At 51.3% G+C, this 26,316-nt stretch overlaps 1 protein-coding gene across 9 annotated transcripts in view; it reads left to right on the forward strand.

The window, feature by feature from the left end:
- Nucleotides 1-18,003, forward strand: part of Klhl25 (kelch like family member 25) — a 32,736-nt gene extending 14,733 nt beyond the window's left edge. For 8 of the 9 annotated variants that reach the window (XM_075952682.1, XM_075952680.1, XM_075952685.1 and 5 more), the window contains 2 exons: nucleotides 8,351-10,155; nucleotides 16,518-18,003. In XM_075952682.1, the coding sequence (XP_075808797.1) occupies nucleotides 8,362-10,131 (1,770 nt within the window). In that variant the 5' untranslated portion in view covers nucleotides 8,351-8,361 and the 3' untranslated portion in view covers nucleotides 10,132-10,155; nucleotides 16,518-18,003. Of the gene's footprint in view, nucleotides 1-8,350; nucleotides 10,156-15,724; nucleotides 16,151-16,517 lie in introns of those variants that run through there. The other variant, XM_075952679.1, reaches the window with a different exon arrangement.
- Nucleotides 18,004-26,316: the final 8,313 nt, after the last annotated feature.

Genomic DNA, 26,316 nt, shown 5'->3' on the forward strand with positions numbered 1-26,316 from the left:
AGACCTGAATTCGATCCTGGGGACCCACATGGTGACAGGAGACACCAGTGCCAGAAAGTTTTCTCTGGTTTCCACATTCAAACCATGGCTCATGTGCTCCTGACCCCAAAGATATAAATAAATATAAATTTTTAATTAAGAGAGAAGGAGCGAGCTGGCCTTGGAGTGTGTGGTTTGGGGACTGGGAACATGATCTTCACGGAAGCCAGGGATTGTGGGAAGCAGGGCTTTCTGGGGACAGAAGGCGGTTCTCTCCTGGGACGTGGCTGCTACTTTTAATCTCACTCTGTTCTCTGCTCTCCTGTGTGAGCCTCACTCCGGGAGGCTCATGGAAATTGGTATCTAGGTCAGTGTGTTCTTCATGGCTCCATCTGTGAGGCCAGAGTGCAGGAGAGGCAGCCTTTCCTGAGTACCCGGGTACCTGGGAGCCCCACACCCCTCTACAGGCCCTGGTGTTCTGAGTAGGGGCTGCCCTGTTCTGTCTGTGGCTCGCTCTGGCTGAGTGAGAGGCAGGAAGTGATTTCTCCAGATGGGAGAACCTGAGTGCTCAGGCCGCTCGCTCTGTGGCTAGAGTCATGGTGCACTTTCCACTGGCCATGCGCCCGTCTGGAGCTCCAGCTGGGCCTGGAGATCTGGGCCCGAGACAGTGGAGGGGGAGCAGGTGGTGGCAGTGGCAGCTGAGTGACACCTGCTGCCTGGCCTGACGGGCTTGGGTCTGTGCTCGTTCTTGTGACTGCAAGAAGCCTCTCTGTGGGGGCAGCAGGAGCAGGGCTTGAGTGGTCGCCTGGCAAACCCAGCTTGTAAGACGGCGACACAGCTGTGATTCTTCTCTCAAGAATTTATCTCAGGAGAAAGCAGTAATTCAGCCAAACAATGCTGTTTGGGTTCGGGGTAAAATTTAAAGTCCAAACCCGTCAGGCTGTATGAGAGCTATTAGGAAAGTGTCCCATGTGTGAAGTGGAGGTAAAAACAGCATGAGAGAGTATTCTGTAGGTGCAGGGACTGAGGTTTAGTGTCTCATATGGGGCCAGGGATTTGACCTGTGCCGTGTGCCCAGCATCACTGTAGCTTTTAGAAGTGTTTAGTTGTGGTTAAGAGCAGTTTTTTTTTTTTTGCTACCTCTTCTTAAACCTTTTTACAGCTTTCTTCAGAATTTACCTACTCTGTTTAAGTTTAGTGTTAGCATTTATGTATTCGTGTGTGTGTGCACATGCGTGTGCGCATGTGTGTGTAGGTATCTGGAGGTCTGAAGGGCACTAACAAGAGTCGATTGTCTTCTTCCAGCATGTATGTTCTGGAAATTGAATTCAGGCCGTCAGGCTTGGCAGCAATCCACGCTTCATCTCCAGCTACTGGCCGCCTTTAAGACCCTGTCTGAAAACCAACAAACTAGCATTTAGACAGGGTTTTACAGAGCCCAGGTTGGCCTCAAATTAGATATGTAGCCAAAGGTGATCTTGAACTTAGGCTGCTGCAGCCTGTGTCCGGTGCTGAGAATACAGGTGTGTGCTGTCACATCCCAGCTGATGAAGGGCTGGGAAAATCCAGGGTCTTGTGTGGGAAAGCCCTCTACCGACTGACCTACATCCTCACCCCTATTACATTTTTAAAAAATCATGTGTTTTCATGGCTTGTAGTATGTCTCTGCACTGTTTGCATGCCTGGTGCCTGAGGAGACCAGAAGGCAGCATTGGATCCCTGGAACTATAGTTACAGATGGTTCTGAGCTGTCATGTGGGTGCTGGGAACTGACCCTAGGTTCTCTGGGACAGCTAATTTATCTCCCCCATTATAGATTTATCCTTGGTCCACCAGTGTGTCTACATAGAAAGAAAGGGGTATTTTTTTTTAAAAAAAAATTTGTTTATTATATATATAAATATATATAAAAAATAGTCTGTCTGCGTGTATGCCTGCAGTCCAGAAGAGGGCACCAGACCTCATTACAGATGGTTGTAAGCCACCATGTGGTTGCTGGGAATTGAACTTTTGAAAGAGCAGGCAATGCTCTTAACCACTGAGCCATCTCTCCAGCCCATGGGGTATTTTTGTTGCTGTTGTTGTTGTTGTTCAAAAATGGATCTTTGCCCCAAAATAGGGGTGTGTGGGGGGGACTGTCTCCTCCCTCTCCACTCACCTCCATGGTTCAGGGATATTGTTCTGGATATTGTCATCGTCAATCTCACTCATCACTGTCACTTTGTCCTTTATGGTGGAGCTCCTGAGTGAGCATGTTGGCCTAGGCAGGATACCAGGCAGGCAGAGGTGGCCACGGAGGGTCTTGAACTGACACGTGGCTGGGCATGATGGTCCGACAGCTTTTGTACAAAGCATATTGGTGAGAAGCTGGCCATTACCACACGTCCTCTTGGCTTGGTGTTAAACTCTGGGCAGCTGTCCCATCCTGTCCCCCAGGCAGCATTTTAAACACAGAGCACAGTGGCCGGAGGCAGCTTCCTACTTGCCACAGAGCTCAGGACAGAAGTGAATCCATTACTGCTATGGCTGTCTTGGGGCAGAGGGCACACTTTCTTCAAAGTTAACTGTCCTAACTAGACAGAGCCTGGGCGAGAAAGGTTGCTTTGTGGGCGGAGAGACACGATATGAGAATCTGGTGACAAGCCAGGCTAAGGCCTTCCTCTCCAACCCTGTGGTTCAGGGGAAAGTTAAGTCAGACCTGAGTCTAATGCTACATCTTTCTCAACCTTGTAGAGTTGGGGTCACATGGGGAGGTTATAGGGATCCAAGCCAGAGACCTGGCTCTGTTCCAGTCTCTGTGGGCCTCTGGATGAATTTCTTAACATCTCTGCCTGCTTTCGCAACTCGTGCAGATGCGATTGCCTTGTCGGGTTAGAAAAGTTGGCACACAGGGCTCCCTATTAGCAGTCCTGTCTAGTCGTCGGGGTTACAGAGGGTGGGTGAACGACAGGGTTCCACCTTCTGGCTTTCTCTGGGCCAGTCACGTTGTGTGACTGGTTTTCGTCACTGAGATAGGAACAAAAAACGGTGTGTCCTTGCAGACCAGGCTCTAATCACCACTGCCATGGGTTTTCCCTCTGACACAGTGACTGGCGGCTTTGGGGCAGATGTCTTTGGGTCTCTGGGAGTGACCCAAGAGTGAGCTCGATAAGATGAAGCTTCCCACAGCCGTGTGGTTCCGCCAAGACAGTGCCGTTTGAGGGGTGTTTGCCGCCGTGAAACCTCGCCCATCCTGACTGAAGCAGGTGTCCTCGGGTCTCAGGATTAAAACTTATGTCAAATGCCCAGCAAGAGAGGGCAGTGGGGGTGGGGACTGGGGAGAGAGACAATGTTCCATTATCCTCCCAGGGATTTACCTGATGTGAGTATGCCAGAAAATGAAGGGATTTACTTTGTGGGGAGAGAGGGGACCAGCAGGAGGGATGGTGGGAGGGGCAAATATGAGCAAAGTACAATGACGTATTTGAAAACTATAATAATGAAACCTATTATTTCTTTTAAATGTTTGCTTACAAATCTGGTAAGCACAATGTGGCTTTGGCCACTTGGCAGTTACAAGTTGGCCTCCTCCTGGCCAGAATCCCCAGGATCTTCTGCAGGGTCGCTCTATTCTCATTGGATTTCACAAGCCTTGACCCTTCCCCTCCTGCTCTGTGTGGCCCCTGAGAAGGCAGAGCTGCTGCCCTGGGTAAAGCCCAGCAAGGTCCATGGCCTGAACTGTTGCAGGCTTCCCCACTGCAGTGGAGAAAGGATTTGATGGCACCCGTCATTGTATGAGACTGCACGGTCTCAATTTGCAGTCAGCCTGGAACTATCAATTATGGAGGCTAATGTGTGGCCATGCTCCTCAAGGATGCTTACCACTGGCATTGCCAGGTGCTGAGTGAGAAGGTTTGCCATGGGAGAGGGTGTGGTTTGACATTCCTGTTATCTCAGCAGCTGGAGGCTGAGCATTGAGTTTGAGGCTAGCCTGGGGGCACAGTGAGACCCCCATCCCGGGTCCGTCCTGTCTCCATTCACTTCCCAGGTTTTGGGAAAGGAGGTTGGGATGGGAGCTGGTATAGGGCTCCCCTCTGACCTCACTGACCAACATGGGGGAATGATGTCAGGGGCTCGCCAAGCACATGGTACCCCAGCACAATTGGTCTTGACCTCAGTAGCAGATGGAAGCTAGGCTCTCCTCCTGTGCGTCTTAAGCAGGGCTGGAAGCAGGTTTGTCCTGCCCTGTCGGGGTGAACTCAGGGGTGAGTTTTAGCTTGCTATCCTGCCCTTCGTGGGAAAGTTGAGGTAGGAACATTTGGTGACCTGAAAAAAGAAATATATGTATTACCAAACACTGCTCCTAGGGCCATTCTAGACCCACAGCCTTGTCAGCCTGTTCCCGTGGGGGAGGTGTGGGTCAGGCGGGGTTAGAGGTGTGAGCTCAGAGCCGCGCAGACTGAGACGGCAATTTCCCTCTAACTCTATGTCTTCACTTCAGGCTTTCCACAAGAGCCAGTTGTGGCTTGTGCCTGAGATTCCGCCCTCAGAAGGCCCCCGCAGAAGAGGCCGAGTGAAACCCTGTCTCGAAAGCAAGCAAAATCTTACCAAAAACGTGCTGAGAACTTGGCATGCATGGTGCTACAGGCCTTTAGTGTCAGTTCCTGGGAAGCTGAACTTAGCATGGTGCTACAGGCCTTTAGTGTCAGTTCCTGGGAAGCTGAACTTAGCATGGTGCTACAGGCCTTCAGTGTCAGTTCCTGGGAAGCTGAACTTAGCATGGTGCTACAGGCCTTTAGTGTCAGTACCTGGGAAGCTGAGGCAAGCTGAGGCCTCTGAGTTCAAGGCCAGACTGTTCTCTAAAAACAACATTGAGAAGAGAACAAAACCAAAATAAAATGTGTTTGCAGTAAGAATATAACTCCTGCTGTCTGGTGGGCAGGAATCCACAGAGTTGGTGAAGCCCCACTTCTCTCTTTGAGGGGGGCTAGGGAAAAAGGCACTCACAAACTCTTGATGGCTTCCTTTATTCTTTCTCTTCTTTATTGTCTCTCTGTTCTCTCATGTTGTTTTACAGCTTTTATACCCAACAGAACCTTCCAGGCAGGCCAGGAGTCAAACAGCTGCCCTCTATTTCTCGTGAGTGATTACAGGGAAAAGCATGTTTTCCGTCTCCCTCCCAGGATTAAACATTTTATGTGTTACAGGTGAAAAACAAGTTATCCCAAGAACCCACATACATTCATACCCAAGCAACTTGTTATAGGTTAACCATGTGGCAAGCAAGGTGGTTTTGGCAGGTCTTTTACTGGCAGGCTGCATTTCGCAGTTACAGAGAAAGGCCCAGTTACTTTGTTATATTGAAAGATAATCTTATAAGGAATCTTAAAGACTCACAAACCTAAACCTTTTTTTTAAAAAATATTTATTTACTTATTGTGTATACAATATTCTGTCTGTGTGCATGTCTGCAGGCCAGAAGAGGGCACCAGACCTCATTAAAGATGGTTGTGAGCCACCATGTGGTTGCTGAGAATTGAACTCAGGACCTTTGGAAGAGCAGGCAATGCTCTTAACCACTGAGCCATCTCTCCAGCCCAAACCTAAACTTTTATATATGAAAAAGAATCAGTCAGTTCTTCTTTAAGTCTTTAGGACACGTATCCATTCACTAATAGTATTTCACATCAGGAGGTTGAGGGCAGAAATGGGTATAAGGAATTAATCATCACCTTTGGTCACCAGCCAGACCTAGCACGCACGGAGAGTACGTCAGCCAGTAATGGTTGGGCTGCTTTGTTCTTGTTCCCTGACCTTAAAGAGTTCCTCATTGAACTCTGTGCCTCTCTAAAACTTTAGATTGTCTTCTTGGGTTTTTTACCTCAAAGTTATTTAACAAAAACATTTTAGTCTAACTTTGTTCTTTTCAAAGCTTTGTTTCAGCCGTGATGCACTCCGAGAGCTGTGAACAAACACGTCTCCTAACATTAAGGTTAAAATAATTTGAACTAGCTGGGCAGTTGGGACTCAGTTGTTAGTCATTGAGCTACAATCTATGCAGCGCCTTCGGTGAGACTCGCAGACCCTGGCTGTGAAACATATCCTTGTTTTTATTTTTATTCATCAAGACTCTGTATAAGCTGTCATTATTATCAAATTAGACGGTACTGCTTAGGGATGGGTCATCTTGACAATCCCCAGGTAAAAATGCCCAGTAGAATGGGATGTTTCCAAGAGATAAACACACTATATTACAGGCAGTGGAGATCTCCCCACATCCATCACACCATGCTAGATACCAGAGAAAGAACCACAGCAAACCTGGAAAGACACAGCAGAAATAAAAGACATTCTGGGGTCTGCAGTCCCGTGGCCTTGCCTAAACGAGATTGGCCCACCAGAGGATTGATTCCCTTCTGCTGGGCTGACACCTGGACCTTCAACTGAAACCGGCTGCTCCTCTGGCATGGCCCACGGCAATGCACACTTCTGATCAACCAAATTTTAATTGATTCTGTTTCTATGCTTTAATTTTTGGAGACAGAGTCTATGTAGCCCTGGCTGTCCTGGATTTCTGCGTACACCAGGCTGGCCTCCCTCACAGAGGTCCGGTTCCGCCTGCCTCTGCCTTCCGAGTGCCAGGATTAAAGGCTTGTGCCGCAGGGATTAAAGCAAGAAAGGCAGCTCTTACCCTTTTAAAATGTGTGTGCGTATGCTTTGTAGGGAAATGTGCAGGGGCCCTCAGAGGCGTTGGATCCCTGACGTCGGAGCTACCCAATAAGGATACTGGGAACCGAATTCAGGTCCTCTGGAGGAACAGCACTGCTCTTCAGTGCCGACCCACGCGGGTGCTTGGCCTGCATGTATTAAGTCTGTGTCAGGCTCGCTCTTGCAGGCTGCAAGAGGGCTTCAGAGCTCCCGGACTGGACTTTACACTAGGTTGTGAGCTACCATGTGGCTTTTGGAAATCAAACTCCGGAAGAACAGCCAGTGGTTTTAGCTGCTGAGTCACCCCGCCCCCCAGCCTTCGTTTGCATTTTGAAGTGGAAAGCAGGCTAGTCTTTATTTGCAGGAAAAGGCTTGTCTTGTTTCTGTGGTGTCTTGTGGGAGTTGGGCAAGCACTGTGTATACCAAGGCCCTGGCCCCTTGTGAGTGTATACAAGTGTTCTAAGTGTATTATAAAAAGGGCTGCTTTTTCCCTGGAAGTGTCTGGGTGAGGCCCCGTGTCTGCTCACCCTCTCATGTCTAGAGTGGTCTGTGGCACAGGCGCGGTCACGGGACTCGCGTTTAATGCCAGTTAAGTTCATCTGCTTAGTGAGGGTTCTGTGTGCCAGACGCTGACCTCTGACCTCCACCTCTGGGACTTCCTGTGGCACTTAGCAGCCCTGCCTGGGCACTACCTCTAGTGCCTTAGCCTTGACCACCTTCACTGCAGGTCCAGGAGCGACCACACCCAGCAGCACACCTGACCAGAACCTTCAGCATGGTTTTTAATATAAAAATAGTGCAGTCATTAACAACTCCGACTTGCTGGGCGTGGTGGCGCACGCCTTTCACACTAGCCTGGGGAGGCAGAGGCTGGTGGGTCTTTATGAGTTTGAGGCCAGACTGTTCTATAGAGGGAGCCAGGACATAACAGGGCTACATAGAGAGACCTTGTCTTAAACCACACACACACACACACACACACACACACACACACACACACACACACAAACAAAAACAAAAACTCAGACTTAAAGAAGTAGAGTCTGCTGATGGCCTGAGGTCAGAATGCCTGCCTGTTTCTTCATTCAGCCACAGCGGCAGTGAGGCGCTGGTGAGTCAGTGGGGCGCCTGGGCTCTTGTAAGCGCTGTGTTCTTCTCATGGAGCCTTGAAACAGTGGGAAGTGCCGCTGCTTTTGCTGGCACTTTATTGTTGAGGAAAAATGCTTCGAGGTAAATTAATTTTCCCAAGGCTCCACAGTAATGGCTGAGATGTCTTCATGGTCCCTGTTCCTAACCAGTGGCATCAAGGAGTTTGGATCTTTATGCAGGGCCCTGTTGCCGGGCATGCCAATACCTGGAGCTCAGTACCTGTGTGTGTGTGTGTGTGTGTGTGTGTGTGTGTGTGTGTGTGTGTGGTGTGTAATGTAGATCCTGAGTGAGATTGGGTGTGTACCTACCACTTGCAACCAGAGGTGTGTGTGTCACAGGCCTTGATCTCTGCAGGACAGGCTGAGACCCAGGGCCTTCTTGTCTGTAACACTTTTGGGGATGCAGGAAGGAAGGCTTGGTTTCCTAGAGCTGGACAGAGGCGGGAGCGGAGCGAGTGGGGCATTTGGAGTTGAGCATGAAGAGCTTGCGTGCAGAGGGCCCACGATTCACTCTCTCTGGTGTCATCCCCCTGCAGGTTGGTGCACCATGTCGGTCAGTGTTCATGAGACCCGCAAATCTCGGGGCAGCACAGGCTCCATGAACATCTCACTCTTCCATAAGGCCTCGCACCCTGACTGTGTGCTGGCCCACCTCAACACTCTGCGCAAGCACCGCATGTTCACGGATGTCACGCTCTGGGCCGGTGACCGAGCCTTTCCCTGCCACCGTGCGGTGCTGGCTGCCTCCAGCCGATACTTCGAGGCCATGTTCAGCCACGGCCTGCGGGAAAGCCGGGATGATACGGTCAACTTCCAGGACAACCTGCACCCCGAGGTGCTGGAACTGCTGCTGGACTTTGCCTACTCCTCCCGCATCGTCATCAACGAGGAGAACGCAGAGTCGCTGCTGGAGGCCGGTGACATGCTGCAGTTCCACGATGTCCGGGATGCAGCCGCCGAGTTCCTCGAGAAGAACCTTTCCCCGGCTAACTGCCTGGGCATGATGCTTCTGTCCGACGCCCACCAGTGCCGGCGGCTCTATGAGTTCTCCTGCCGCATGTGCCTGGTGCACTTTGAGACGGTGCGGCAGAGCGAGGACTTCAACAGTCTGTCTAAGGACACACTGCTGGACCTCGTCTCCAGTGACGAGCTGGAGACCGAGGATGAGCGTGTGGTCTTTGAGGCCATCCTGCAGTGGGTGAAGCACGACCCCGAGCAGAGGAAGGCTCACTTGCCACTGCTCCTGCGCAGTGTGCGCCTGGCCCTGCTGCCCTCGGACTGCCTGAAGGAGGCCGTATCAGAGGAGGCTCTCCTCATGGGGGACGAACGCACCAAGCTCATCATAGACGAGGCCTTCCGTTGCAAGACCAAGATCCTGCAGAATGACGGGGTGGTCACCAGTCCCTTTGCCCGGCCACGGAAGGCGGGTCACACACTGCTCATCCTGGGAGGCCAGACCTTCATGTGTGACAAGATCTACCAAGTGGACCACAAAGCCAAGGAGATTATCCCCAAGGCGGATCTGCCAAGCCCCCGGAAAGAGTTCAGTGCCTCAGCGATTGGTTGCAAGGTCTATGTGACGGGAGGCAGGGGCTCTGAGAATGGGGTCTCTAAGGATGTCTGGGTGTATGACACTGTCCACGAGGAGTGGTCCAAGGCAGCCCCCATGCTGATTGCCCGCTTTGGCCATGGCTCAGCTGAGCTGGAGAACTGTCTCTACGTGGTCGGGGGACATACATCTCTCGCTGGTATTTTCCCTGCCTCCCCTTCTGTCTCCCTGAAGCAAGTAGAGAAATACGACCCTGTAGCTAATAAGTGGACTATGGTGGCCCCGATGCGAGATGGTGTCAGTAACGCCGCCGTGGTGAGCGCCAAGCTGAAGCTCTTTGTGTTCGGAGGGACCAGCATCCACCGGGACATGGTGTCCAAAGTCCAGTGTTTCGACCCCTCAGAGAACCGGTGGACCATCAAGGCGGAGTGTCCCCAGCCGTGGCGATACACAGCTGCTGCTGTCCTGGGCAGCCAGATCTTCATCATGGGGGGTGATACAGAGTACACGGCGGCCTCAGCCTATCGCTTCGACTGTGAGACCAACCAGTGGACGCGGATTGGGGACATGACCGCCAAGCGCATGTCCTGCCATGCCCTGGCCTCGGGCAACAAGCTGTATGTAGTGGGAGGCTACTTCGGGACGCAGAGATGTAAGACCCTGGACTGCTACGACCCCACTTCGGACACATGGAACTGCATCACCACCGTGCCCTACTCTCTCATCCCCACGGCCTTCGTCAGTACCTGGAAGCACCTGCCTGCATGAGAGGCACCTTTGGAGCCCAGCCAGGTGAGGAGGGCAGAGGAACCCCTCTGGCTTGTCGGCGTAATGGTTGCCACATCTCCCCGGGAAGGTCTGATGAGCAGCAGGATAATGGGATTTAGGACTCGACAACCTGTTCGTATCCTACGTCTTCTGGCACAGTTACTGGCTTGCCAGCGGGAGGGGGAATATCTGCCTCCTGTGTGAGGTAAAGGGGTGAAGGCAGTCCTTCTGATCCTCGGAGCAGGTCTTACCCCAGAGCAGGTGCCTGTGAGCCCCGCGGCTCTTCTCAGTCCCATGAGTGCGAGAAGCCGGAGGAAAACAAGAGCCCGGGTAGGGGGAAGACTCCCAGAGACAGGTCTGGGGCGGCAGAGAGCCTGGAGACAGGAGGGACTGGCAGGGGGCGGTCTGCCCTTGTGCTGCCAATTGCAGGCAGGAGGAGGGTGCTAGGCCAGCTTTCTAGGGTGTTCTTGGGAGGGGCTGCCATGGCTGGCTTGTTGGAGGCGGAGCCAGGTTCTAGAAACGTCAGCTTGTTACTAGCCTTAGCTTGTTACTAGCCGTTGCTTCAGTTCATAGGGGGAGATGAACTCCCATGGGCTGAGATGGTGTGGGGCTGCTGGTCTATTGAAAGCAAGGAAAAGAGGCCTTGGAAAAGGAACCTCCCATCTTTCACTCAGCTGGCCTCTTGTGTTCCTGTGGCATTATTAAGGGACCCAGTCAGGAAGTGACCTGAACATCAGTGAACCTGTGGGTACTATGGCACAAGGAAATTGCTCCTGAGCTGGGCTTGCTTTGTGGACTGAGTTCTTGCTAAGTCAAGTCCTGCTGTGCCTCCAAGGCTCTTAGAGGCACCCTTCCCCTCCAGATCTGTAAACATGGAGCAGCTGGCTCCTGAGAGCAGTTGGAACAGACTAGGTTCTCTTTAAGACTTTTGGGCTTGCTTTGTTTTTATCTGCCCCCTTACTCTGAGGGAGGAGTGTGACTCTGGCAAGCACCTGAGTCCCCAGGGGAGCAAGCTTCAAAGGGATATTGGCATTCCAGTACTAATTGTCTATTCCTGCCACTGATGACTTGGGAGTGCAGCATCACCTGTGGGGTGGAGTCACCTGCAGGGGAGGGGACTAACCAATACGCTGCCCTGGGATGCCAAGCCTGGGCTGTGTCCCTTTCTGCTGCCCATTCTCCGTCTGCCAGGTAGCCAGTAGGAAGGTCCTGGCAAGGGTCACCATCCCTGACCTCTGCAAACTCCACTTGTGCCTAGTTTCTGTAGATCTACTCTGCCATCCTTATAGGCTCCAAGGTAGTTCCAGGGGTTACAGCAGCAGTCCCCTAAAACCCCTGCTCTGTACCCCTGTGGCTCCCTGTTGCTCCCCTGCCTGCTTTCTCCATCCCAGGCGCCCACTTCAAGTCTTGATGGGAGCTCCACTCAGGATGTCTCCCTTTGCCTCTTTCTCAAAGCTACTTAAGTGAGTACGGCCCAGCCTCCCATGGTCCTCCTCCAGCCTCTCACTGCTGCAGACAGTAGTAATAATACTACTACACAGAGAAACCCAGGGTGGGACACGGGCTTCCTCCAGCTTCTGTGGAGAGGTCTGGCTGGCAGGAGAGTACTTTGGAATGTCCTTTATGTAGCGGTCACTCGTGCCTGCGTGAGACCTGAGAATGAAAAACAGTAGCACTGTTGGTACAGGTAGACAGCACGCTAGTCATCTGCAGGATGGGGTTAGCACAGGTAGACAGCACGCTAGTCATCTGCAGGGTGGGTTAGCACAGGTAGACAGTGTGCTAGTCATCTGCAGGATGGGTTAGCACAGGTAGACAGTGTGCTAGTCTGCAGGATGGGGTTAGCACAGGTAGACAGCACGCTAGTCATCTGCAGGATGGGTTAGCACAGGTAGACAGCACGCTAGTCTGCAGGATGGGTTAGCACAGGTAGACAGTGCGCTAGTCTGCAGGATGGGTTAGCACAGGTAGACAGCACGCTAGTCATCTGCAGGATGGGTTAGCACAGGTAGACAGTGTGCTAGTCATCTGCAGGATGGGTTAGCACAGGTAGACAGTGTGCTAGTCATCTGCAGGATGGGTTAGCACAGGTAGACAGTGTGCTAGTCATCTGCAGGATGGGTTAGCACAGGTAGACAGCACGCTAGTCATCTGCAGGGTGGGTTAGCACAGGTAGACAGTGTGCTAGTCATCTGCAGGATGGGTTAGCACAGGTAGACAGTGTGCTAGTCATCTGCAGGATGGGTTAGCACAGGTAGACAGCGTGCTAGTCTGCAGGATGGGTTAGCACAGGTAGACAGTGTGCTAGTCATCTGCAGGATGGGTTAGCACAAGTGGACAGTGTGCTAGTCTGCAGGATGGGGTTAGCACAGGTAGACAGTGTGCTAGTCATCTGCAGGATGGGTTAGCACAGGTAGACAGCACGCTAGTCATCTGCAGGATGGGTTAGCACAGGTAGACAGTGTGCTAGTCATCTGCAGGATGGGTTAGCACAGGTAGACAGTTTGCTAGTCATCTGCAGGATGGGTTAGCACAGGTAGACAGCACGCTAGTCTGCAGGATGGGTTAGCACAGGTAGACAGTGTGCTAGTCATCTGCAGGATGGGGTTAGCACAGGTAGACAGTGTGCTAGTCATCTGCAGGATGGGGTTAGTACAGGTAGACAGTGCGCTAGTCATCTGCAGGATGGGGTTAGCACAGGTAGACAGCACGCTAGTCATCTGCAGGATGGGTTAGCACAGGTAGACAGTGTGCTAGTCATCTGCAGGATGGGGTTAGCACAGGTAGACAGTGTGCTAGTCATCTGCAGGATGGGGTTAGTACAGGTAGACAGTGTGCTAGTCATCTGCAGGATGGGGTTAGCACAGGTAGACAGTGTGCTAGTCATCTGCAGGATGGGTTAGCACAGGTAGACAGTGTGCTAGTCATCTGCAGGATGGGTTAGCACAGGTAGACAGCACGCTAGTCATCTGCAGGATGGGTTAGCACAGGTAGACAGCACGCTAGTCATCTGCAGGATGGGGTTAGCACAGGTAGACAGTGTGCTAGTCATCTGCAGGATGGGTTAGCACAGGTAGACAGTGTGCTAGTCATCTGCAGGATGGGTTAGCACAGGTAGACAGCACGCTAGTCATCTGCAGGATGGGGTTAGCACAGGTAGACAGCACGCTAGTCTGCAGGATGGGTTAGCACAGGTAGACAGTGTGCTAGTCATCTGCAGGATGGGGTTAGCACAGGTAGACAGTGTGCTAGTCATCTGCAGGATGGGTTAGCACAGGTAGACAGCACGCTAGTCATCTGCAGGATGGGGTTAGCACAGGTAGACAGTGTGCTAGTCATCTGCAGGATGGGTTAGCACAGGTAGACAGTGTGCTAGTCTGCAGGATGGGGTTAGCACAGGTAGACAGTGTGCTAGTCTGCAGGATGGGTTAGCACAGGTAGACAGCATGCTAGTCATCTGCAGGATGGGTTAGCACAGGTAGACAGCACGCTAGTCATCTGCAGGATGGGTTAGCACAGGTAGACAGTGCGCTAGTCATCTGCAGGGTGGGTTAGCACAGGTAGACAGCACGCTAGTCTGCAGGATGGGGTTAGCACAGGTAGACAGTGTGCTAGTCATCTGCAGGATGGGTTAGCACAGGTAGACAGTGCGCTAGTCATCTGCAGGATGGGTTAGCACAGGTAGACAGCACGCTAGTCATCTGCAGGATGGGTTAGCACAGGTAGACAGTGTGCTAGTCATCTGCAGGATGGGTTAGCACAGGTAGACAGCACGCTAGTCATCTGCAGGGTGGGTTAGCACAGGTAGACAGTGTGCTAGTCATCTGCAGGGTGGGTTAGCACAGGTAGACAGCACGCTAGTCATCTGCAGGGTGGGTTAGCACAGGTAGACAGTGTGCTAGTCATCTGCAGGGTGGGTTAGCACAGGTAGACAGCACGCTAGTCATCTGCAGGGTGGGTTAGCACAGGTAGACAGCACGCTAGTCATCTGCAGGGTGGGTTAGCACAGGTAGACAGTGTGCTAGTCATCTGCAGGATGGGTTAGCACAGGTAGACAGTGCGCTAGTCATCTGCAGGATGGGTTAGCACAGGTAGACAGTGCGCTAGTCATCTGCAGGATGGGTTAGCACAGGTAGACAGTGCGCTAGTCATCTGCAGGATGGGGTTAGCACAGGTAGACAGCACGCTAGTCATCTGCAGGATGGGTTAGCACAGGGTGAAACACTGACTTCAAGGCCACGGACTGTTGGTTGTATTTCACAGACGAGAGAACCAGGCTACAGAGAAGAAATGGGCAGATTTAGGGGCAGAGACTAAGACCTTGGGGTGAGCCAGAGGACAACCACACGTCTGCAGCCATCACAGGAACCGCAGAGGGTGGCTTTCACCATCCTTTGCTCATAGTTAGGGACCCTCACCCTGGATTTTTGTTTTTTAATTTAAAGGTTTAGTAGTTTCTTATATATAGTGTTCTGTCTGCATGCATACCTAACTCACCAGAGGAGAGCACCAAATTTCATTACAGATGGTTGTGAGCCACCATGTGGGTGCTGGGAATTGAACTCAGGACCTCTGGAAGAGCAGCCAGTGCTTTTCACCTCTCTCCAGTCCCATCCTCACCCTGGTTTTGAAGGATACATTTCAGCAAATAGGGTGCCGGGGGGGTGGGGCTGGCGTTCATGATGCCTCTCTCTGTGGCACTCTCCTGCCAGCTAGGCCCACTTTCAAAGCTGGTCGGAAGCCTCGATCCTTGCTTTGTGGTAATATTGAGGCAGGAGAAAGTGGGTCTGAGCCACTGGGGGGTTCAGATTGATCATCTTAGAGCATTTTCGGACTGTTCGGGGGCCTCAGGACCCTACAGGAAAAGCAGCAGCCTCCCTGCCCTGCGAGTGTCAGGAGATGGCAGGATTCCAGCGACTCAGCACCAGCCCGCCTGTAGGAGCTGTAGCAATGCCAGGTGCACAGTGCGCGTGTGGAGAAGGTCCACAGAGCCTCCGCGCTGGCACGTGATTTTGTAAACATACGGAACTAAAGAAAAGTTCCTTGTCTTGGGGTCTTACACCCGCACAGCTCACACCGGTGTACAGGCTACACAGTCCTAAGCCTAAACTGCCAAGCTTACTGACTAGATTTGCTTCCTGCAGTGCCTGAGTGAGGACACAGCTCAGCACAGCGCCCGTGAGTTCATGAGCTCCTCCAGCCATTCAGAGATGGGGCAGTCTATTCTCCCTCACCGTCTGTTCCCCCTTCACCATCTGTTCTCCCTTCACAGTCTATTCTTGCAGCCACCTTGTAGCTCTGGTACATCTAGCCCTGGCCTCCGCTGGAACCACATGAGCTTCTGGGATGCCTGGGAATGGGACCTGTGGCTTCCCTCTTCTCTCTCGCTGCCTTAGGTGCCCCCCTCTCATGCCCCAGCCCTGCTGTGCCTCGCCAGTGGTTCCCAACGTGATCAGCTCAGGAGCTATAGTCCGGTCACCAGCCTTTCCAAGACTGAGATGCCCAGTCACGTCCTACTTAGGACGGGCCTAGGGTTTTGCCGCTGTAGCAGTGATCACACCAATAATAAATCAGTGTTTCCTTCTTGCTTCAGGAACATTCTCTATGAAGCCTGCAGCAAGGGGTCTGCTTCCTGGATCCTTCTCAGCATCCTCTTTCCAGGGCAACCACTGATGCTCCAAGTGCCTGAGGATGTGCAGCAGGAGATATGAGCTTCCTGGCCATAAGGACAGTCCCTCCTCGTTCACCACGGCGTCCCCACAGCTTGTCTCGTGACCTGGAAACTAGAAGCTGTAATGAATTTTTGTTTAGGTCACAACAGAGCCTGCCTCTTGTCCACAGCCAGTCCCCTGCCCTTCACAGACTGCCTGCCTCCTGTGCCTGACTCACTGGCTCACTTCTGTTTACGTTCTTAAAGGACCACGTTTTCTCTCAGGACCGCCTGATCCCCCTCTCCAGCCAACTGCTGTTTCCCCAGCACTTCTCCTCCCTAGACGCCACACCAGAATAAAATAAAGGTCCTGATGTTGACTCACTGTTGGAAGTCCCTTTTTCGCTCTAGCGCTTCCCAGTACACCACGCAATTACTTTGTATAATTTCGCAGTTTCTCCAGGGAAGGTGATGCCTAGGGACCATACTGCATCTGCTCCTGGGTCTGTGTGAGGGAGGGAGCAGAGTGATGTAAGTGTGTGGCTCCTGCTGGGTGGCAGAGGTGGCTCTGGTTCCTCAACTGTGGAGGGCTGCCCTGGACACACAACAGAACCGTATCCTGCTCCAGGCTACTAGGGTGTCAGGGCCTGAGGCCCAGCCCGGGGGCCTCTTGAGTCTGGCCAGGCTAAGACAGAGCAGTGTGACCGTTCATCATCTCCCTGTGTTTCATCCACAGGCTGCGGGGGGGTCTTCCCGCCTGGGCCGGAAGCCGACAGCACCAACTCCAGGCAGCAGCAGTTCAGGCTCTGAGCTTTAGGCAGCAGAGAGAAGATCTCCGGTGACCCCCGTGCTCAGCCCCCTGCGCTGCCAGCGGCTTGTGTGGAGAGAAGCGTCCAGAGGCACGGGCCATCACCAGGAACTCTAGGGCTGGGGGATGACGTTCACCGTTCACTCAAGGTCTTGAGGTCACCTCTGCCAGCCAGGCCTGGCAAGGGCTGGCAGGGGGACAGCAGGGGTCCCTTGACTCCAGCAGCACAGCCTTTGACTGCAGGGCTGCCTGTGGGGGGTGGCCGTGTTGCTCCACAGTGTCCTGGACATCAGGGAGCAGAGTGCAACTGAAGACCTTTTATAAGGGACAGAAACCCACAGGGCAGCCCAGCCTTGGAAATTCTCACAGGTATCACCAGCAGATGGCACCAGACTCCTGATTCTGTGTGCCCACTGCCAAGCACTAGCCCATCCCCCTAAGGGGTGAGTTCCAGGAAGTTGCCATGGAGGTAGGACAGATGCTGGTGACCCGTCAGACACCGCTGAGGGTCCCCTAGCTGGACTCTAGGCCCCAGGGAGCTGGTGAGACCTGTTGTCTGCCCTCCTTAGAACCATAAAAGAGCAGTGTGTCATACCCACCCATATAGTACTGGGCTCCTTTTCCGGAGACCCCCCTGCCCCTGAGATAGGGCAGTCATGAGCCCAGTGTGGGCAGAGGGACCCCACGGTCACTGCACAGAGATTGAATTTCTGTCCGTGTGGGGTCTAGTGACAAGGCTCCTGTCACACCTGCTGTTCTCTCCTCCTCGGCACCAGCTGGTAGCCTGCATCCTTCCTGTTCGTTCCTTGAGCTCAGTTAGAAGGATCCGAAGAAACTTCCTGAATGTGTTCCTCAAGGATTCCTCTCCAGTATCCCCTGCAGTAGGTTTGCAGAGATGCCTTCTGATGCCACTGTTGACTTCAGTCTCCTCCCTTGTTCAGCTAGTCCAATCTAGGGGGGGCAGGCACTCCTGTGTCTGGCATAGGGGTGGGCAGGGTGCCGAGCCGGTGGCTTCCCGGTGGCCATTGCTGTATCAGGATGGAGCCACGGTATAGACCAGTGTGGTCAGCGCTCAGGGTCCTCACAGCTCAGCCTGGCATGAGTGCCGTGAGTGCCCACTAGGGTGTGGGACTTTTGGGCTGGGCTCTCCAGGAAAGAGCCCAATGTGCACTTCCTGATGTGACTTAGGCTCAGACTGGCTCTCATCCGCGGTCCCTCTTGCTTTCCACGCCACACAGGGCCCTCAATGCTGGAGACTTGCAGGTTCTTGGCCTGTGGACTACGCCATCGGGACTAATCACTTTGCCCAGCATAGAGGTCCTAGTCACGGTGCTTGTCTGAGCACGGGTGTTGCTTTGATTAGTTTTCTAACTTAATAAAAGTGAGGAAGTTCCTGATCTTCCTTGGGTTCTGACGCTGCTCTGATTTTGTGAGTTTTATGGCACATTTGCCGACCTGGGGAGATGGAAGACTGCCTAGCGTGTCTGATAGCATGTCTGACTGCTTAGTTTCCCCTGAGCCCCAAAGCGTAAATAAAAATCAAACTATGCCCCCGAGGAGTACACAGGGTTCCCCAGCTGGCTAGAGAGGGCCAGGGTGCCAAGTGTTAGGGAAGCCTCTTCCTTGTCTAGCTGGAGAGACAAGAGCTGCCTGAGGGACTGGGTGTCCTAGCATAGTGACCTTGGCCTAGTGCGGTGTCCCTGTACTGGTCTCCAGCCAGACACTAACCAGTCCTTCCTCCGTCTAGACTAGGAAGGAATAGTGTCCACAGTCTTGAAGCGAGGGCGGTACTAGGGACCCTGTTAGCAGGTCTAGGAAAGACTATGGCTTCCAGTTTCCCAGCATCTCCTCCCCCGCCCTGCGTTCTTAGTCTTTACTTATCTGGCTGCCCAGTGCTCAGCTAAGCCAGAACTGAGCGGCCTACTTTGTTTAAAAGAAAGAAAACGCAAGCAGGGGAGGTGGCACCCTCTTGTCCTTGTAATCCCAACAGAGGGCATAGCAGGCTCATACAATGGTTCCCCTCACCAACGCAGACCACCCTGCCAGGCTTTTCGGCGCCCTTCCCACCACAGCACGTGAGTATGATTTTCCAGTATTCACACACTGGCGCCAGAGTGCCCCGACAAGCTGTGTGGCCCCCGAAAAGGCAGTTTAGCTTTCTGAACCACAGTGAGTACAGCCAGGAAGTTATCAGTGGCTTTGGTGAGAACTGAGTAAGTCAAGGCATACCTGGGCTGGGTGTGGTCGCCCAGGCCTGTAATCCTGGCACCTAGGGAGCTGAGGTAGGAGAATCAGAGGATTGACAGTTCTAGACCAGCCTGGACGACAGTGGAGTTACTGCCTCGCGGATGAAGAAATACACCGCTGACTCAGGACATGCAAAGCCCCACCGGCAGGGCCTGGTGCTTGGAAAGTGTGTTCCAATGGTGAGTCATCCTTGTTATCCTTGTGATGCTTTGGCCAAATACACGAACCTCAGCCTCCTGGTGTGTGCCCACAGGGTAGACTCCTATTTCTGGCTCTGTGTGTCAGGGTTTAAGGAGGGTGATCACGGACATCCTTGCCCAAGTCCCTCTGCACTTTGTTGCAATATTTTGACTTCCTTTAAACCCCAGTGGGAACTTGGGGTCAAAGTTCGCTGTAGTGTAACAGGAGAGACAGGGTGAGGGATGAGAACGCAAGGTCTTTGTCAAGGAGCAAGACCTCCCACGGTCCAGTGTTGGACACAAGGCTGTCTGCCTGGTAAAATAACGGCTTCCCTCTTGTCGCTGTTGTCTACAGCAACACTAAGGAAACAGCAAACATGGATCTCTGGCTGGAGCAATGGCTTGGTGGGTAAAATGAGTATATTAGTTCAGATTCCAGCAGCCACGTCAATGCAGGGCACGGGGGCACGTATCTATCACGCAGCCTTCGAGACAAGTTGATGCCGGGAGCTGGAGGTCAGTCAACCTGGACAAATGGTTGAGTTCCGGTTTCAGTGAGAGACCCCGTGTGAAGAGAACGAATGTGGAGAGTAAAGGAAGAAAAGGCCTGCGGCTGACCTCTGACCTCCACCCATCTGTACACTTGAACATGAACACGCATGCACGCACACACGCACGCACACACTGTTCTTCATGAGTCTCACGAGCCAGCATTTGCTTCCACTGTCTCCGAAAAGGGAAGAATAAAGAATCAGGACTGCCTGTAACCACGTACAAAGCTCTCGTAGTCCACAGACATGGTGTGGTTTCCACCGTCCGAGCCACACTGGACGACCTACCCTTTGGAGAACAGTTTAGCCCTATGAAAACTACGCAGAACACAAGTGCAGCCTCAGACGCCGCTCAGGATTCAATTCTGTTGGTGCTTTTAGAGTTTACCATGCAGCTTCTCCCTCTGCTTGCGCCTTAGATCGCAGTGAGGAGCTTTGAAGAACATTAAAGCTGAAGCCCCTACCTCAGCACCCCTACTTCAGTGGGTCTGCGATGGGACCCAGTAACAGACATTTTTTTCTTCCCAGAAGCGGAATTGCTCTTTAATCAGGACAACTGAAGGGCCATAGCCTCCCTGAGGGAAGGGAGACTGGACACATGGTGCTAGCCTTGGGATTTTACGTGGCAGAAAAGGGATGAAGACTTCATCTGTTGATCAGTCCCCCACAATCTCAAAGCCGTAGGTCCCAACAGAGGGCAGCATCCTGGTCCCTGACAGCACACTGGTGTTACCAGTGAAGTTAATGTTCCTGCCCAGAGTTTCTCAATCTACTCTTAGGTCATTAACCCTTCAGGTCCCAGAGACAGATAAAAAAGAAGAGAGGCAAAATATTCTCTCATTGGCTACTTCCTGACAGAGATGATAAGGGACGTAGGCTCTGTCCCCAGAATCTAAGAAAGGATTGTTCTGGTTGACTTTATGGAGCAGGAGGAGAGTTTTAACCTGATCAACTGTGGTGGATCATGTAACTGCCATCAGGTGATCCTAGAGAAACATCTGAAAGCTAATTATTAGAGGGCTGAAAATGGGCGGTTCCAGAGTGAACCTGAGAGACTGACCAGGAAGAGGGAGGAGGAGAATCAGGAGCCAGGGAGAGGAGGTGGGTGACCAGAGATGGGGGCCCTATAGAAGACAAAGGGAGGATCCGTATTGTGTCTCAAAGGACTGTGGGTATCTGGCAGACAGAGTCAGTCAGAACGGGAAGGACGTCAGGAGAGGTGGTAAACAGGAGGGAGCAACAGCTCAACCTTCTGGATCTGGGAAGAATGGAGGAAGAGAAGAGTCTGGAACAGCGCAGCCATCTTAGGAGGTCACTGTAAGTGAAGGACCTGGGAAGGAGTGGATCACTGTGTGAAGATGGAGCTCGGGAGAGTCAGGATCCATAGTGATGAGGGGGCAGGGCAGACCAGGAGCAGCGGGATGGACCAGAGCCCTGTAGCAGGATATGGTAACTGTAACCAAGCGTTTGCTGCATCAGACGCCTGCATAAGAAGCAAAAGCCTGGAAGTCTGTGAGAGCAGTCAGGTGAGCCAGCGTCTAACTGACAGTTTGGGAGAGAAGTGGGATCCCATTGAGTCCTTTTTCCAGGCTTGTCTAGGAGGCTCTGAGGACACCACTTGGACATCCTAAATCACTTCCCAAACCCGTGAATCTGATGACCCTGCATGTGCCTGCCTCCTTTAATCGGGGAGCATGGATGCTTAGGGTGCAGGAAGGCACATTCTGTCCGTGAGAAGAGCTCCTCCAGAGAGAGAGAGACACAGTGTTCATAGTCAAGTGCAGCCTTGTGCATGGGACAGGGACACTGTGCCCATGGCGCTGTGGGTCCCCTGAAGGTCTTGTGTCTTCCTCATGGGTCATGAAATCTTGTCTCCATGAGTCTTAAGGAGATAAGCAGAAAATCTGCCTCTGACCTCAGAGGAAATGAAAGCTCTTTCATCCGAGTGCACACACACTTTGGTAGCAGTTCCCAACAGGGCCAGCTCCGAGAATACAGGTCTCATGACAGAATAGCAATGCTTGCAAAGACAGAGCCCAGTAAACCAGAGCCACGTGACCTAACAAACCTGGGAGGAAGCTGGAGGCCCGCATCTCTTACACCTGCAGATGTATATTGCTGGTTCATAGTTACCGTCTAAGTAACCGACAGCAGCCTGGAGACCATGGGGCCATGGCGTGGCTATCTGCTTTTAAAGACAAGGTCTTAGGGACATGGTAGGCACCCATGGTACCCAAGGTCTCTGCAGAAAGACAACATTTGTGGCTGTGCGGTAAAATACAGAAGACAGAGGGCAGAATGTGATGCCCAGAGACCTTCAGTCTCCTCCTCACTCCTCCTGGGGGAACTGTAGCTCTGGGCAGGATCCTCAGCTGCTACCACACACTGTGCAGTATCTGATAGAAGGAGAGATGTGGGGGATGCTTGAAAACCACCTGGGGATGCATGAATGCAAGGTCAAGGAGTCACAAGGGAAACCAGGGGCTGAAGAGCCACGTGCCTTACCCAGGCAGCATCCTCGTCCACCCTGTTGTCATCAGCGGTTTGCACAGGACCTCAGGATGTTGAGCACCACCATGATTGACAGAAAACATCCATCCAGCCTTCCTTAGAGCTGCACTGTGTTCACACTGTGACCTCACCAGCCTGGTTACCCCCAAGGCATGGGGTTCTCTGAAGGAGTAACCACAGATCGGCTCTGAAGTCTCCCCAATCTTAACTGCCTCTGGCTCTGTGTGTAGTTAATCATTTGTTTGTCTGTTTATTTATTTGAGATGGGGCCTATCTATGCTGTACAAGCAGGTCTTAGGCCCCCTAGGTTAAAGGGATTCTCCCAGCTCAGCCTTCCAAGCAGCTGAGACACCTGGTATATGCTCCACATCTGGATTTGACTTTCCTCTTAGCCCTTCAGCTTTGAAAAGGCCATGGGGGGGGGGGGGCGTACCAGCTGTTCCAGCCCCTGAACAATGAGATCAATGAGACCCTGATTGATCTCTGCGATAAGCAGGATGTTGGGAAGGGGTCTTAACAGAAGGGTGCTTGGGAACCTCTGTGCTGCTAGGGCTGAGGAACAATGGGGTATCTGGAGGAACTCCTAGGGGATGAAGCAGCCACTGGGTCCACACTCCTATCCCTTGTCCTGTCCCCCCCGCCCCCCAACATCAACAGGCAGATCCCCTGTCTGTCCCAAGCCACCTGCTGTTTGAGGGTAGGAGGCCTTCTAGCAGAGACAATGATGGCTCAAAAGAGTAGAAAACACACCTGTTTCCCTTCACAAGCTTAAAATGAAGAGAAAACTTGTTTGTTTTCTAAAGCAATGAAACTCAGAGTTTGGCCAAGGTTCTCCAACCCAGAGCTGTCTAAGGAGGCAACCCCCGACTCTGAGGCGGACGGCATGTCTGATCTGGGGTGGCAGAGACGGAAAAGATTAACCACAGCGGTGGTAGCAGCTGGGAGTGCAGCTGTCACCCCGAGGAAAGCGCAGTTTGTTGAAAGCTGCTCCAACTGTCTGCAGAGCCTGGGGCGCTAAGTGCAGCCACACCCAGGGAAGGCCCGAGTTAGGAGTGAGGCGATGCTGCCCTCTAGAGGCCAGTCCTGAACTGTCACGGTACTGAAGACGATCTGTTTCATGGTCTGGTGCCCTGTGGAAAAGACGGGAGTTTCAGAGCGTGTCCCTGATTTGGGGTTCAAACAAGTACAGAGAATCCTACCTAGGCAAAGTGTAACCCCCTCAACTGGTCTCCCCAGCCCATTTTCCTGCCTTTGATAAATGCAATATGGTTCTATGTGAGAATTTTCTTGCTTTTAGCGAAGTGTGACTGAAATCGTTAAACACATGGAGATGTTCTATTGTACTAAAAAGTTTTATTTAAAAAAAATTGCATATTTTGAATCAAGCAAGCTGGTGTGCTCCAATACCTCCAGGACTCAAGAAGCAGAGGCAAGAAGGTGGCCATGGCAAAAAGCTGGGGAGACATAGCAAAGCAGTTTCAAAAAAGGAAAAAATTAAATACAAGAAAAATTACCTGTATTATGCTACAAGAGACAACGTTAGCACCTAACCTGCAGAAAACAGCTCTTCAGACCCGGCAGCCTGAGTCAGAGCCTTCCGTCTGGCGAGCAAGCTTCAGCATTCCTTCACAGCGCTCGCTTCCTGGCTTAGTTATGAATCAGTCTGAAAACAGAGCAGCAGATGAAAGGGGCACGCGTTTCATCTCAGACAGGGGCCGTCCAGCCAGGGGTTCCCTGGTTCTCAGACACTAACAGCTTTTATGGCTGGTAACGTCCTTCCCGATGCTTTGTCCCTGGAGCAAAGGGGCTCAGGGTGATCTGGGCTTTAGTGAACCGTGATGGTTGTGTCCTGTGACCTCACCCAGCAACCCCAAGGATCCAGTCCACTGGCCTATCCAGGTGGGTCTAGAGAAACCTTAAACCCTTGCTCAAGTCAAACCATCCCGGGATCTCACGAGCCACGCACGTGCTTTAGTGGGACTACCTACCTCTGCCACCAGATTGAAATATAAATAATAGGTCAGTAGTTCTAAATCATTACCATTAAAATCCCATTTTACAAACAAGCAGCCCTTTAAAATGTCTTGTGGGTTTATCCACAGTCTGAGAGTCTCAGAGATCACTCTTCTATGGTTGGACCACAGGCTCCATGACATCGACACTGTTGTCTTAGCCGGCAACCTCCACTTTATTTTTGGGACAGTCTGTGGTCATCAGGTATAGTGGCCTGCAGTTTTCTCTGTTTTTTGGTGTTATATCTTTATTGGTTTGGGTAGTAGAAGTTCAGAAGTTTTTTTTTTTTTATACTGGTTGGCTATAGATCTTTTTTGAAAATCTGGTAGAATTCCATTATGACTCTATCTGACCCTGGGATTTTTTTTTTTTTAAAGCTGGAAGGATTTCTAATATAGGAACCTCCTCATTTGTTATGGATTTGTTTAGGTTGCTGACTTCTTGGTTTAATTTAGGTGGTTTGACTGAATCTAGAAATTCATTTTTTCCCCCAGCTTAATGGAGTACAGGTTTTTAAAGTATTCCTTTATAATATTCTGAATTTCTTTGGTGTCTGTTGCAGTGTTTCCTTTTCAATTCTGACTCTGTTAATTTGGGTCCTCTCTTTCTTTTGGTTAGTTGAACCAAAGGATTATCAATCTCCTTTATCTTCTCAACCAGTTCTTAGCCTCATTGATTCTTTGTTTTGTTTTCTTTGTTTCTATTTCATTGATTCCTTCTCTGACTTCTTTTTTATTCTAATTTTTATTTCTTGTCATCAACTGGGTTTGGATTTGGTTTGTTCTCATTTTTCCAAATTCTCGAATTGCATTATTAAGTCATCTATTTTTTTTCTCTTTCTGATTTTTTTTGTTTTTTTTAAGACAGGGTTTCTCATTTCTCCCTTCAGCCAGAAATACAGTTACACAATTAAAACCCTGTTTCAATAGTCCCTCTTTATGAATTGAGCATCACATCTGATGGAAAAAAAGAAACAAAAAGGAGGACTTGACTGCTCCTTGGCATGGCGGAGGAGACGGTTTACTGTAGATAAAAGGGAGGGCATAGCTAGAGTCAGGGACATCTGGGAGAGTCCAGAGTGGCTGTGACCCTGAGTTGGGCCATGTGAAGACAGGGGGTAGGAAAGAACCAGAAGACTAGGGGACAAGAGGCTGGGAGGATAAAGGGCCAACAGGAGATAAAAGGGACTGGTGTAAGCAATACAAGGAAAAGCAGCCCAGCCCCTGGGCTGGGGAGACGTTTAGGGAGCGGGCAGGGCATGCCAGTCAGAAGGATCCTGTAACAGGTAGGGACTGAGGGAGGCTGGGAGAACTTGCTGGCCAGGTCTGCTTTGATCTGTTAAACAGGCACCTTGGCCTTTTGCCTTGGGTTTGAGACCTAACAGCACCCACACTTCTGATATGGCCAACTTACACATTTCCCCTGAAAACATTTTCTTCTAGTAACCTCGGCATCCTGTCTATGGCGTATTTCAGTTCCAATGTTTATAGCAATTATTCTACCATACCTGTAGAAATATGTCTGATAAGAAGTTACTTTGATAGAGTAAACTATAGAAGTTAAGATTTCTATAACAGGAGTTGAACCAGGACTTCGGAATTCAAATATCTCTGAATAAGAAATATAAAAAGTTCAGATGACATTTGCCACGTGGTTCTTGAACACTTTTGTGTGTTCGCTCCTAGTTTTTGAGGTTCTGTTTTTATAGAATTAATCAGAACACTTATTAAAGGAATGCGTTTAGTTATATATTGAATTCACAGAAATCTGCCAGCCTCTGTCTCCCTAGATGGTTGGGATTAAAGGTGTGTATTGCCATGCCTGGCTTTAACTAAGTATTTTTTTTAACTCAAGCAACAACCTCAATAATTTTTTTAACTGGATATTATATTGAATTATATATACAGTGTTCTTCCAGCGTGTATTCCTACAGAAGAGGGCACTAGATCTCATTATAGATGGTTGTGAGCCACCGTGTGGTTGCTGGGAATTGAACTCAGGACCTCTGGAAGAGCAGTCAGTGCTCTTAACCTCTGAGCCATCTCTCCAGCCCCTGACTACATCATTATTCTAAGACAACACTGTCAAGTGTCATAAAGAGAGGCAAGCATACAGTATTTGGCACTGGACTCAGTAAGTTCCAGAGACTGGGGCTCTCAAGGATGCCCCTATCTTTTCACAGGGTTTTCGTCTTTGTGGAAGTTGTCTCTGATAAGCCTCCTAGCT

The sequence above is a fragment of the Microtus pennsylvanicus genome, chromosome 18, assembly GCF_037038515.1.
Source record: "Microtus pennsylvanicus isolate mMicPen1 chromosome 18, mMicPen1.hap1, whole genome shotgun sequence".
NCBI classification, from domain to species: domain Eukaryota; kingdom Metazoa; phylum Chordata; class Mammalia; order Rodentia; family Cricetidae; genus Microtus; species Microtus pennsylvanicus.